Source organism: Jaculus jaculus, chromosome 5 (genome assembly GCF_020740685.1).
Source record: "Jaculus jaculus isolate mJacJac1 chromosome 5, mJacJac1.mat.Y.cur, whole genome shotgun sequence".
Classification (NCBI taxonomy): Eukaryota; Metazoa; Chordata; class Mammalia; order Rodentia; family Dipodidae; genus Jaculus; species Jaculus jaculus.
In genome coordinates, this window is record NC_059106.1 from 124847304 (window position 1) to 124859875 (window position 12572).

The 12572-nt window shown below is 43.0% G+C and overlaps 1 protein-coding gene across 1 annotated transcript in view; it reads left to right on the forward strand.

Annotated features, from left to right (window-relative positions):
- Positions 1-669: 669 nt before the first annotated feature.
- Rock2 (Rho associated coiled-coil containing protein kinase 2) overlaps positions 670-12572 on the forward strand; it is a 197540-nt gene continuing 185637 nt past the window's right edge. The window contains exon 1 of the mRNA XM_004665687.2: positions 670-825. Within this exon, the coding sequence (XP_004665744.1) occupies positions 685-825 (141 nt within the window). The 5' untranslated portion in view covers positions 670-684. The remainder of the gene's footprint in view (positions 826-12572) is intronic.

Sequence of the window (12572 nt, forward strand, 5' to 3'; positions counted from 1 at the left end):
AGGAGAAAAGAGCCGCGCGCGGGCGCGGCAGGGCGGCGGGCCTGGGCGGGGCGACCCCCGAGTGGGCGGGGCGACCCCGAGTGGGCGGGGCGCCGGGCGCTCGGCGGGGGCGGGAGCGCGCGTGCGGGCGGGCGCGCGCCGGCGGCCGCGGGCGGAGGGGCTTGTGGGTAGCGGCGGCGCGCGGCCGGGGCTAGGGCCGCGGCGCGAGGGTCCGCGTGAAGAGAAGCAGGCTGCTGGGACGGAGAGGCGGCCCGAGGCGACATGAGAGCCGGCCGAAGGCGGCCGTAGTCGTCCCGAGACTGGCCTTCAGCGTCTCGGGGCCCCGAGGGTGGGGCGGCTCCAGCGGCGGCGGCGGCGGCGGAGCCCGCGGCGGAGTCCTGGAGAGCTCGCGGCGGCGGCGGCGGCGGCGGACCGGACGGCGCGAGCGAGTCGGACTGAGGGGCGGGGACGCGGTGTGCGCCTCGTCGCTCCCGGCACGGCCGGGCGCGTCCTTCCGAAAAGCCCTGCGGGGGCCTCGCGGGCGCTGCGGGGACTCGAGAGCTGAGCTAGCGGCCGGCCGTGGGCCCGGGTGGAGCCCCGCCTGGAGCGGGAGATCCGCGGGCGGCGCTAGGCCCGGAGGCGGCCGGACGCGACCGCGAGGTGCCCGAGCGCTAACCCGGCGGCGGTGACGGTGGCGGTGGCGGCATGAGCCGAGCCCCGACGACGGGGAAAATGCCCGGCGCCCCCGAGGCCGTGCCGGGGGACGGGGCCGGCGCTAGCCGCCAGAGGAAGCTGGAGGCGCTCATCCGAGACCCTCGCTCTCCCATCAACGTGGAGAGCCTGCTGGTAGGTGGCCAGGCTTAGGAGCCCTCCCTGTCCACCCCACAGTGCCCAGCCGTGCATGGGCAGTGAGGTCTCGCTGCCTCCCGCTCACACTCCGGAAGCCCAGGGCTGGTGACCAGACTCTGGCAGCTTGCAGGGAGAGCCACCGTCCTCTCCCCTCTACGTCCTGCTGGAGCTGGTGTCATCTCAGGCTGCCCAGTTCTTGGAGCGCAGGGAGGAGACACACACTCCTTCCCGCCTACCCTGTCGGTTTGGGGCGGAAAAGTGGAGGATTGGCTGTCCTTAACCCATAGCAGCCGATTTGAAAGTGTCAAGCTGTGTGGGGACTTACTTGGGTGCAAGCTGGGAGAAAGGAACCTGATGCTGTTCTTGTTTGGGGTTACCACCCGCGGGACAAAGGACTGCCTTCTGTGCTCTTAGTCGGAAATATGGGCACGTATAGCTTCAGCTCTGCTGTTTTCACTTGGTTTTGAACATTCCATCACTCCATAGTAGCTATCTAGTGTGTTTTAATTTATGTAAACTTAATTGCCTTGCACCGAAGCAAAAAAAAAAAAAAAAGTCTGAGTTGTAGAGTGAGATTAATCAATCCCCTTTATCCTAGCTTTCCTGTGGCACTTAACACCCAAAATAATAGCTGTGCGAAGGTTGGCTTTTGATTAAGAGAGCAACATGTTTTATAAATACACGGTAAAATGCTGGCCTGTTTCTGATTTTGTTAGTATATACAGATTTGGTTATGCGCTATAAACATGTATTTGTGGGAAAAACTGGTGTGAATTTAAGACTCTGGCTATTAAGCTAACTTGCGGGACGAGACTTAAGATGGGTGACCAGACATTCTGTACCAGAAGTTAGATGCTCAGAACTGGGCCCTGCTGGGAGAAGCCTAGTGACTGTGATGAAAAAACTGTCTCCTCCCTTCCCACTGAGTAACTTTTCTGGTGTTGGTTATCCTTTGAGGTTTCTGGAATCATTTGCAGAGTGACTCAGTTCTGTTTGGCCGCAAAGCAGGAACTGACTGGAGAACGTGTATCTTTCTGTGCAATGTGTAGAATAGTGATGTATCACATTATATCAGAATGTCGTGATGAACTATCTTGTATCAAAATGTAGTGGTTTACCTTTTTTTTTTTTTGGCTCCCCCTTCTCCCTTTGGTACTGTTTTCTAGTTAGTATGTGGTTCCTGTGTTTCCATGGGAGCATGGAGCTCTGGACAGTTTTTGGAAGTCTTTAATTGGGGGCAGGATTGGTTGCATGAGGTCGTAGCCTTTCCTTAGCTAAATCAGAGATTCTCAGGCTTCACTCCCAGCATTTTCACTTTGGTATTTTGCTAGCAAAACTTTGATCTAAGGCCAGAAAGTTCAGTTAAAAATAGTACCTGTAAATCTCAAGTATTTATCAAGTTCATACTCAATCTCAGATAAAAATTTATTTGTGCTTTTGTCTCTTGGGTCTTTAATGATGTTAACCACACTGATTAGAATTATTAGAATTATTTTAAAAATATTTTTATTTATTTTAAGCAGAGAAAGAGGAAGAATGAGACTATGAATGGGCATGCCAGGTCCTCCACTTGCTGTAAACGAACTGCAGATGCATCTGCCATTTTTGTGCATCTTTCTTTACATGGGTACTGAGAAATTGAGCCCAGGTTTTTGGCTTTGCAGTGATTAGAATTATTCTGAATTGGGACTAAGCTGTTTATGCATGTGGTATGACCATACTTAAAAAAAAATTTTCTAAGTTATTATGCCTGGTCAGTTAGGTTTTCTCTTCATTATTTAATACAGTTAAGGCACACATTTATTTTTTATTTTTAAAATTTATTTGTGTGTGAAAGAGAGAAAGGATGGGCATGGGCATGCTAGGGCCACCTGCCAGTGCAAATGAATTCCAAACGCACCCTCCACTTTGTGCATCTGGCTTTACGTGGGTACTGGGGAATTGATCTCAGGCCATGAGGCTTTGCAAGAATGTGCCTTCAGCCACTGAGCCATCTCTCCAGCCTGCGATTCATGTTTATTAAGGTAACATTGTTGGTATGAGAGTTGACATGAGATGCTGATTGTCAGCATTCTTACTGCTGAGTATGAATTCACATTCTGAATATGAATACAAACGTGGTTCTGGAGTACAGAAAAATTTACCTAGCCTGAAAGTATCCCTTTATTCCCTGGGAAGGTATCCACTGCTTTCATTGCAAATTGATCAACTGAATATACTTAGTTACAAAAAAAAAGTTGTGTGCATGTTATTATATGAGATATTAGGATGAATTAATATTTTAATTATAGCATACATAAAATTTCTCATTTTAGTTATGTTTTAGAATGTAGGTGTGTGACTTTACATATAGTCACACCACTGTCATCCATTTCTATAATCTTTTCATTTCTTCAAACTAAAACTCTGTAAATTAGTCTTTAAAACGCTATAAAAACTCCTCTCTCTCCAGAAATGCTGATGGAATAATAGCAGGTATCACTTTAAAATTTTGAAACTTTATTATTGAGGCTGCTTTTCACAGTTGAGCATTGTTTTCCTGCACATTGCTTTTCTTTTGGTTTTATCCTAGAATTTTTGTTTTAATAGAGAAAATCTAGAGAACATATTTTAATGTAAATGCAGGCATGGAATTCAGTTACTGTATTTATAAGCTGAGAAAGTACCTTTATAACTTGTATTTCCCAAAGATGACAAAAGTTGGAATTATACCAGAAGTTCCAGTATCAGCTTTCAGGAGGCTGGGCAAACCATTTTTAGAAAAAAAAAAAAAAAGTTATAGAAGATAGTTAATTATATTGTGTGCCAGGGCTTGGTACATAAAGTCATTAAGTTCAGTTCACTTCTATGTGCATTTGGCCAGTATTATTCTATTTACTAAAATTTCTTTATTAACAATCTTCATATATACACAATGTACTTAGATTACCATCACCTTCCACCACCCTCCCTTTGTCCCCTTCTGTCCCTTCCTCCACTGAACCCCTTCTTTCCAACTAGTCCATATTTTATTTTGATGTCATATTTTTATTCCCCCTCCAGCTGCTACGGAGGTCATGAATACAACAGCCATTTTGTGTCTGGAAGACAGTATTCCAAAGCACTCTTCACATCGTTTGGCTCTTACATGTTCTTCAACAATGGTTCCTGAGCCTTGGAGGATGTGATAGAGATGTCTCAGTGCTGAGCAACCCATTGTCTCTTCTCAGCACTTTAGTGAGCTTTGAGTCTCCTCAGTAGTCACCATCATCTGAAAAGAAGCTTCAGTAACTTAAAGTGAGCGTGGCTTTGATATGTGGACATAAACATAAATACTTAGGGGGCAGTTTGACATATCTGTTTAGTCAAAGCACAGTAGTAATTTCCTCCTAGGGCTTATGACTGCCCTATCAGTAGTCTTTTGATTAGGCTGTTTTATTTCTGAGGTTACTAAATTTAAGTGTATCCCTAAATAGTGCTGTTTAGTTTTACTATTTCCTTAAATTTTTAAAATTTATTTATTTATTTTTTTTGTTTATTTGAGTAAGAGAGAGAGAGAGAGAGAGAGAAGAGAATGGGTGTGATAGGGCCTCCAGCCACTGCAAATGAACTCCAGACTCGTGTCACCTTGTGTATCTGGCTTACATGGGTACTGGGGAATTGAACCTGGACCTTTAGGCTTCACAGGCAAGTGCCTTAACCACTAAGCCATCTCTCCAGCTGTACTTCCTTAATTTTTTTTTAAATATTTTTTGTTCATTTTTTATTTATTTATTTGAGAGCAACAGACACAGGGAGAAAGACAGATAGAGGGAGAGAGGGTGGGAGCGCCAGGGCTTCCAGCCACTGCAAACAAACTCCAGATGCGTGTACCCCTTGTGCATCTGGCTAACGGACCTGGGGAACTGAGCCTCGAACCGGGGTCCTTAGGCTTCACAGGCAAGCGCTTAACTGCTAAGCCATGTCTCCAGCCCCTTAAATTTTTTAAAATGGTGTCATTTATGTATTTTGTTTCTTGGTGGTGCTGAGAATTGAGTTTGCTGCCTCATCCTAGGCAAGTGCTGTACTGTTGAGCTACATCCTCAGTCTGTAAGAGCATTCCTAGAACCCATGTGAAGAGTTCCTACAGATTAGGGTATATATCTGGAAGTGAAATTGTAAAAATTGACAATGGACATCCATTCATGTACCACCTAATTACTACTTTACTGGGTTTTCTTTATCACCTCTGTTATCCACCTGTCACCACAGCTTTTATTTTTGATTCATTTAAAGTAAATTAGTGGCATTATTTTATTCTTTTTTAATTTAGTTTATTTGAGACAGAGAGAGAGGGAGAGAGAATGGGCATCCCAGGGCCTCTAGCCGCTGCAAATGGAGACACATGCATCACCTTGTGCGTCTGGCTTATGTGTGTACTAGGGAATTGAATCTAGGTCCCCAGGCTTCACAGGAAAGCCCCTTAACCATTAAGCCATCTCTCCAGCCCAATTAGAGGTATCATTACAGGTGTTTACATTTCAGCATGTATATTATTCAGTAGAATTTAGTCACAGGCACACTGATGCATGCCTGTGATCCAGCTTGGGAGACTTAGGCAGGAGGATTGCTGTGAGTGTAAGGCCATCCTGAGCAACATATGAAACAGCAACAAAAAAAGGGAAACGGATTAAACTTACATGCAGTGAAATATTCAGATCTTACATATACATTGATAGGTTAAAAAATGCACTTACAATGCAAATTCTTACGAACTGTAGGCAGTTATCCAGAAATGTTCTTCACATGCCTTTTCAACAAACTACACACTCAATTCTTTTGTATGTTTGTGCACAAGCAGAGGCCAGAGAAGAGGACATGAGGTGTCCTCTGTAGCTCTTCCATTTATTTCCAGACTGGCTTACCAGTCAGCCATTCCACACTCCATTCTTTAGCATTCTGCTTGTGCTTTTTTTCCCCTTTTAACTAAATGTTACTTTTATCTGTTCTAGCACTTTATAGAAATAGGATCATATAGGTATTAAGACACACTGTTTTGTGTGTCTGGCTTCTTTAGTTCAGCATATTTCTTTTTGGTTTTTCGAGGTAGGGTCTCACGCTAGTCCAGGATGACCTGGAGTTCACTATGTGGTCTCAGGGTAGCCTTGAACTCACAGTGATCCTCCTACCTCTGCCTCCCGAGTGCTGGGATTAAAGGTGTGTTGCCACCACGCCCGGTTCAGGTATGTTTCTTTTTTGACCACTCTTTTTTTTGAAGTAGGGTCTTACTGTAGCCCAGGATGATTTGGAATTCACTCTGTAGTCAGGCTATCCTCGAGTTCAGTGATCCTCCTACTTCTGCCTCTCAGGTGCTGGGATTAAAGGTGCATGTGACCACACCCAGTTTCCAGTTTTTAAAATATTTTTGGCTTGTTTGTATGTGTGCATCCCTGGTTCACATGACTGTGCCTTTCTCCTTGATCGAGGCAGGGTCTCTTGTCTTCACTCTTGTTGCTGTTTATTGCTGTGTTTTCCAGGCTAGTTACTCTGAGCTATTAAGAAAGTTTTCTGTCTCCACCTTCCATTTTGGTGTCACTGTGCTGGGATCACAGAAGCTTCCTACCACAGCTTCCTTTACTTAAGGAGTCTGTGAATCCAAACTTAGGTTCTTAAGCTTGAATGGCAAGTGAATAACCCACTAAGCCATCTTTCCAGCTGTTAATCAAAATTTTAATGGTTTTTGTGTTTTTTGCTCAAGTTATTGTTACTTATCACTATGTCATGAAGATACCCTCCCTTTCTTTCTTTCTGGAGCTTTACAGTTTGACTTTTACATTAGTTTAGGCTACATTTTAAGCTAAACTTAACTGTGTGGTGTGAGTTAGGGGTTGAGGCTAATAGTGGACTTTTTGTGTGTCCTTGGTAGTTAACATCGATCCTCAGTTATGGTTTGTTGCCTAACCCAAGCTCGCCCATCCTCCCTCCCTCCCTTTCTTTTTTTGCATGTACATGTGTGTACTATGTGGTATGTGTAGAATATACACACATGTGCAGGGCTGGGAATGTGGCTCAGTGGAGTGCTTGCCTAGCATGCAGTAGGCCCTGAATTCAGTCCACAGTACTACAGAAACCAACCAAACACACTTGTGTGTGCAGATGCTCAGCTTCTGTGTATGTGGAAGACAGAGGAGAATGTTGAGTACCCCCCTTCCATTACTTACTGTGTGTTTCTTTGAGACCTAGTCTCTCACTCCTTCCAGATCTTGCTGTTTACATGAGCCCTACTGATTTTTCAGCCTCACACTGGGATTACAGATGTGCATGGCCACACACCAAGCTGATTACATGGGTGCTGGGGAGTAGAACTCAGGGGTTCTCAGGTCTTCTCAGGCCCCCATGCTTATGCTGAAAGTACTCTTACCCTGTGAACCATGTATAATTTCATCTATACCCGAAAGAAATGTATTTGAAGGAATTGTGGCTGAACCAGGGAAACACAGATTTTACTTTTCACAGTGAAAAAAGATTTGTCATTTTTTTATATTATAAAAACAATATGCTCTTATTGTAGAAAATGTCAGGACTATAGGAAGGAGAAATGCAAGTGGCATTTACCTACATTCTGCCTATGTAGAGATAAACATTGGTTATATTAGCATTTTGGTAGATGCTTGTGTGTCTGAAATGTAAATGCTAAATAAATTGGATTCTGTTTTGTTTTGGTAGACATTTACTGAACAGTTGGACCTTTAATGTAGTGAGATTTATTAGTTTTGTCACTGTAGGATGATTTCTGACTTAGGTGCCATGCTTAGGAAATCCTTCATTACTAAGATTATAGTATATACTGTCTTTTAGTACTCTACTGGCTTTATTTTTGTGTATATTTTCTTCTGTTTGGAATTCTGATGAAAAGCATGAAGTAGGGGTACAAAGGTCTCATTACAAAATTTCTTGACTATTAGAACTCTCAAAATATTAATTGAGAACCTTGTTATATCTTCACATTACACTTTCTGTTTGGATAATGGTATGTAAGGTGAGTGAGAGGATAATGGTTATAGATCTGGTCTTTGAGTTTTTCCCAGCTTGTTGTTTTGATCATTTTATATTTCATGCCTAATTTTCTTTATTCTCTAAAAGATATTAGACTTCTTTAGTTATAATGTAAGTGATAGAAAATGTATTTTTATGGGGTTATAGATTGAGAACTAGCTCCTAACATTCTGTTATTGGAGTTAGTTTCTGTGCCAATGGGGCTAAGAAGAACCTTTTCTGCACTACTATATTTAGATAGAAACAGGTCTGTCTTAATTACCTGGATGAGTGTGCTGAAGATAATGTAAAATACTAAGCACTCTGTTTTTGTGTACTAGTTGTTTTTTACATTTCATTTTTATCTTTCCGTAAAAAGAATTTATTGACAAGGCTGTGTCTTTGTGGTAAACACTCCAAAATAAAAATATAGACAGCTTATACAATTTTAAATTATATGAAAAATACTTCATAAAGACAGATGTGGTGGTATATGCCTTTAATCCTAGCATTTGGGAGGCAGTGCTGGGATCAAAGGCGTGTACAACCACACCCAGCTGTTTTGTTTTCTTTTTTAATTGTGAACTTCACTGTATGAACATATTGGTCATAGTCCCATCAGGTTATACTCTTATATCTCTCCTCTTCCCTGTCCCCATTCTATTGAGGCCCCTCCTCAGTGGGATTATTGGTATTCATTGTGGGGCCATGAATGCACCAGTCAGTCCCAATGTGGGGCACAATGTCTCAGGATACTCCTTACCATTCTATGGCTTTTACAATGTTTCCACCCTCTTCTACAATGTTCCCTGAGCCTTGGCTAGAGTTTCCTTTAGTGTTAAGCTCTCTGTATACTGTGAATTTCTGCTTTGATGAGTTTTTTTTTCCCCTGAGATAAGATCTCTCTAGCCCAGGCTGACCTGGAGTTCACTATGTATTCTCAGGCTGGCCTTAGACTCACAGTGCTCCTTCTACTTCAGCCTCCTGAGTGCTGGGATTAAAGGTGTGTGTCATCACACCTGATTCATTTTGATGAGTTTTGAGTCTCTTCAGTGTCTACTGCCATCTCCCTGGAAAAGGTTGTCAGGGTAGCAGTGTTAGCAGCACTCCTGTTTTTATTATTTATTTATTTATTTGACACACACACACACACACACACACACACAGAGAGAGAGAGAGAGAGAGAGAGAGGGAGGGAGAGGGAGAGAATGAATGAATATGAATATGAATGGGTGTGTCAGAGCCTCCAGCTACTGCAGATGAACTCCAGACACATGTGCCAACTTGTACATCTGGCTTATTTGGGCCCTGGGGAATTTTACCCTGGTCCTTTGGCTTTGTAGGCAAACACCTTAACTGCTAAGCCATCCCTCCAGCCCAGCACTCATGTTTAAATCAACATGTACTCTGTAATGTCTCCTGGACCCTGAAAGATGTGATAGAGAAGGCTCGGTTCATGTTAGGCAGTTGGCTTTCTTTCCTTGTGCTGATGGATCTTGGGTCTCCTCAATATTTGCTGTCATCTGTAAAAAGCAGAGTCTCCAACCAAGAGTGAGAGCAGCATGGATCAAAAGGGATAGACATAGTCATTTAAAGGACTTTTTTAGTTTAGGTTTTTTTTTTTTTTTTTTTTGAGGTAGGGTCTCATCCAGGCTGACCTGAAATTCACTATATAGTCTCAGGGTAGCCTCAAATTCTTGGCAATCCTCATACTTCTGCCTCCCAACTGCTGGGATTAAAGGCGTGTGCCACTACACCTGGCTAAAACACTTAAAATGGGCACATCCTCTCTTCCTAGCCAAAGAACAGTGGGAACTTCTATCAAGAGTCTATGACCTTACTATCCGTAGAGTCTGACTTGGTTCTCAGTACCAGGTATGAATTTCCTCCTACTTAATAGGCCTCATAGTCAATCAGAGAGTAGTTGATTATCCCCATAGGTTTTTGTGCCACTGATGCACAGGTATGTACATCTTGCCCAGTTGGGTAATTTTGGTAGCTTATAGGATCCCTTGCTTATTCTTCTTGTTGGTGACCATTATCCCCCAGAAGTTCACATAGCACTTTTCAACAGTATTAAGGGCTAGCCTTCAATGGGATGGCTTCCTTCTCAGTTCCAGTGTGTTCTTTTAATGCCTGTGACCATAGCTTGTGTGGTGGCTTCAGCAGTAGGGTCTTATCATTTAGCTCTGTTGGGTGCAATGGTTTGAATTGTTTTGGGGGCCTCATGGGCCTCCCTGACCAAAAGCTCACTGTTAGGGCTAATCCAGTACTGACACTGGAATTTACCAGCAAGAGCCTTTAGTTTTCGGGTTAAGCTTTGTCAGCCTCCTATAGGGTACTTATGCTCAGACTGTTCCTCCACCTTGCCCCTTATTAAAAGCAATATTTTCTGGGTCGGGAGAATGACTCAGTGGTTAAAGATACTTGTTTGCAAAGAGTTGTAGTTTCAATTAGCTAAACAGGAGTAAGGTTTCATTTTTATTTTTAATTATTATTGACAAGGGCTCACTATGTAACTATGACTGGTCTAGAACTTGCCCAGTATAGCCCAGACTGTCATTGAACTAACTCATAATCCACCCTCAGTCTCCTAAGAGCTGGGATTATAGGCATGAGGGACCACACTTGGCATGTGAGGTTATTTGTTATTTTAATACATAAAATATAATAACTTTTGTCTTCTTACTGTGTTCTATAAACAGTTTTGAACTAAAAACAATCCTTTCTTAAATAAGAATGATAATTCTGTAGAAATATATTCTTTTTAAAAGTAGTTCCCAGATAAACATTTTGATATGTGTTCTTGTCATTTGATTCTTATTTATTTATTTATTTATTTGAGAGAGAGAAAGAGGGAGGGAGAGATTGAGTGCACCAAGGTCTCCAGCTACTGCAAACAAATCCCAGATGCAGGCACCACCTTGTGCGTCTGCCTTATGTGGGTACTGGGGGATCTAACCTGAGACCTTGGGCTTCACAGGCAAATTCCTTAACCACTAAGCCATCTCTCCAGTCCCCCCCGCCCCCCAGAACAGACTGACTTGGACTTCACTCTCTATTCCTGGGCTGGCCTCAAATTCATAGCAAACCTCCTACTTCTGCCTTTTGAGGGCTAGAATTAAAAGTGTGTGCCACCATGTCTGGAACTTGATTCTTATCTACCCATAAGGAGGATAATCAAACATCTGTTGTATATGCTGAGATAAAAGGTTAGGATAATTGGTCATATAGGACAAGTAAATTGTAATTTGTATATTTTCTGAGCTGTGCAGCAATGATCTTAGAAAAGACTAAAGCTAATATTATTCTATCTTAGGTGAAATAAAGGTACCTTGTATGGGCTGAACAGCCTTCAATAATTTTTTATATATATTTATTTATTTTTAAATATTTCATGTATTCATTTGAGAGGGAGAGAGGAAGAGAGGGAGAGAATGGGTGTGCCAGGTCCTCTAGCCACTGCAAACGAACTCTAGACATATGCGCCCCCTTGTACATCTGGCTTACGTGGGTCTTGGGTAATCAAACTGGGGTCCTTTTGCTTTGCAGGCAAACACCTTAACCACTAAGCCATATCTCCAGCCCTAATCATTTTTTTTTTTTTTTTTTTGCCTTTCATCATTTATGTGTCATCTGTTCTTTGTGCCTTAACTTTTCTTCTGGTTAATAACATCTAGTTCCTTATGATATTGGTTGATCCCTGTGCTAGATCAACACTTCATGGTCAAGGAAATGAAATACTGGTAGTATATTTCAGGATGAAATCCTTTAAAATGCTATGTTACTGTTTTAATAAGACAATACTTGATTTCTTTTTTTTTTTTTGTTTTTTTGAGGTAGGGTCTCACTCTTCTTGCTCAGGCAGTCCTGGAATTCTCTATGTAGTCTCAGGGTGGGCTCAGACTCTAGGAACACCTCTTACCTTTGCCTCTCAAGTGCTGGGATTAAAGGCATGTGCCACTGGGCTCAGCCAATGCTAGCTTTTTAAAAAAATATATTTTATTTTTATTTATTTATTTGACAGAGAAGTGTGTGTGTGTGGGGGGGAGAATATGGGCGCGTCAGGGCCTCTAGTCACTGAGGACGAACTCCAGACGCATGCATCCCTTGTGCATCTGGCTAATGTGGGTCCTGGGAAATTGAACCAAGGTCCTTTGGCTTTGCAGGCAAACACCTTAACTGCTAAGCCATCCCTCCAACCCCAATACTTGCTTTTAAAAAATATTTTCGTTTATTTATTTATTTGAGAGAGAGAAAGATAACGAGAAAGAATGGGTGCTCAAATGAACTCCAGATGCATGCATCACTGTGTGTATCTGGCTTATGTGGGTCCTGAGGAATTGAACCTTGGGTTTGCAGGCAAGCACCTTAATCGCTAAGTATCTCTCTACCCCAGTGCTTGCATCCCTCCCCCCCCCCCCCCCCCCCCCCCCGCTTTTTGGCTTTTCAAGGTAGGGTCTTGCTTTATCCCAGGCTTACCTGTAAATTGTTATGTAGTCTCAGGGTGGCCTCAAACTCACAGCAATCCTCCTACCTCTGGCTTCTAAGTGCCAGGATTAAAGATGTGAGCCACCACACCTGGGTAATACTTGCTTATTAACAAATTTAAGAATAAAGTCAAAGGGCATGAGAGATTTTGATCAAGAATCCAATTGTCTTTAGAAGTAGCAATGAAAGATTGAGTTGAGCACTGTGGAGCTGGTTTAGTGGATAAAGTGGTTGCCACCCAAGCATGAAGACCTGTGTTT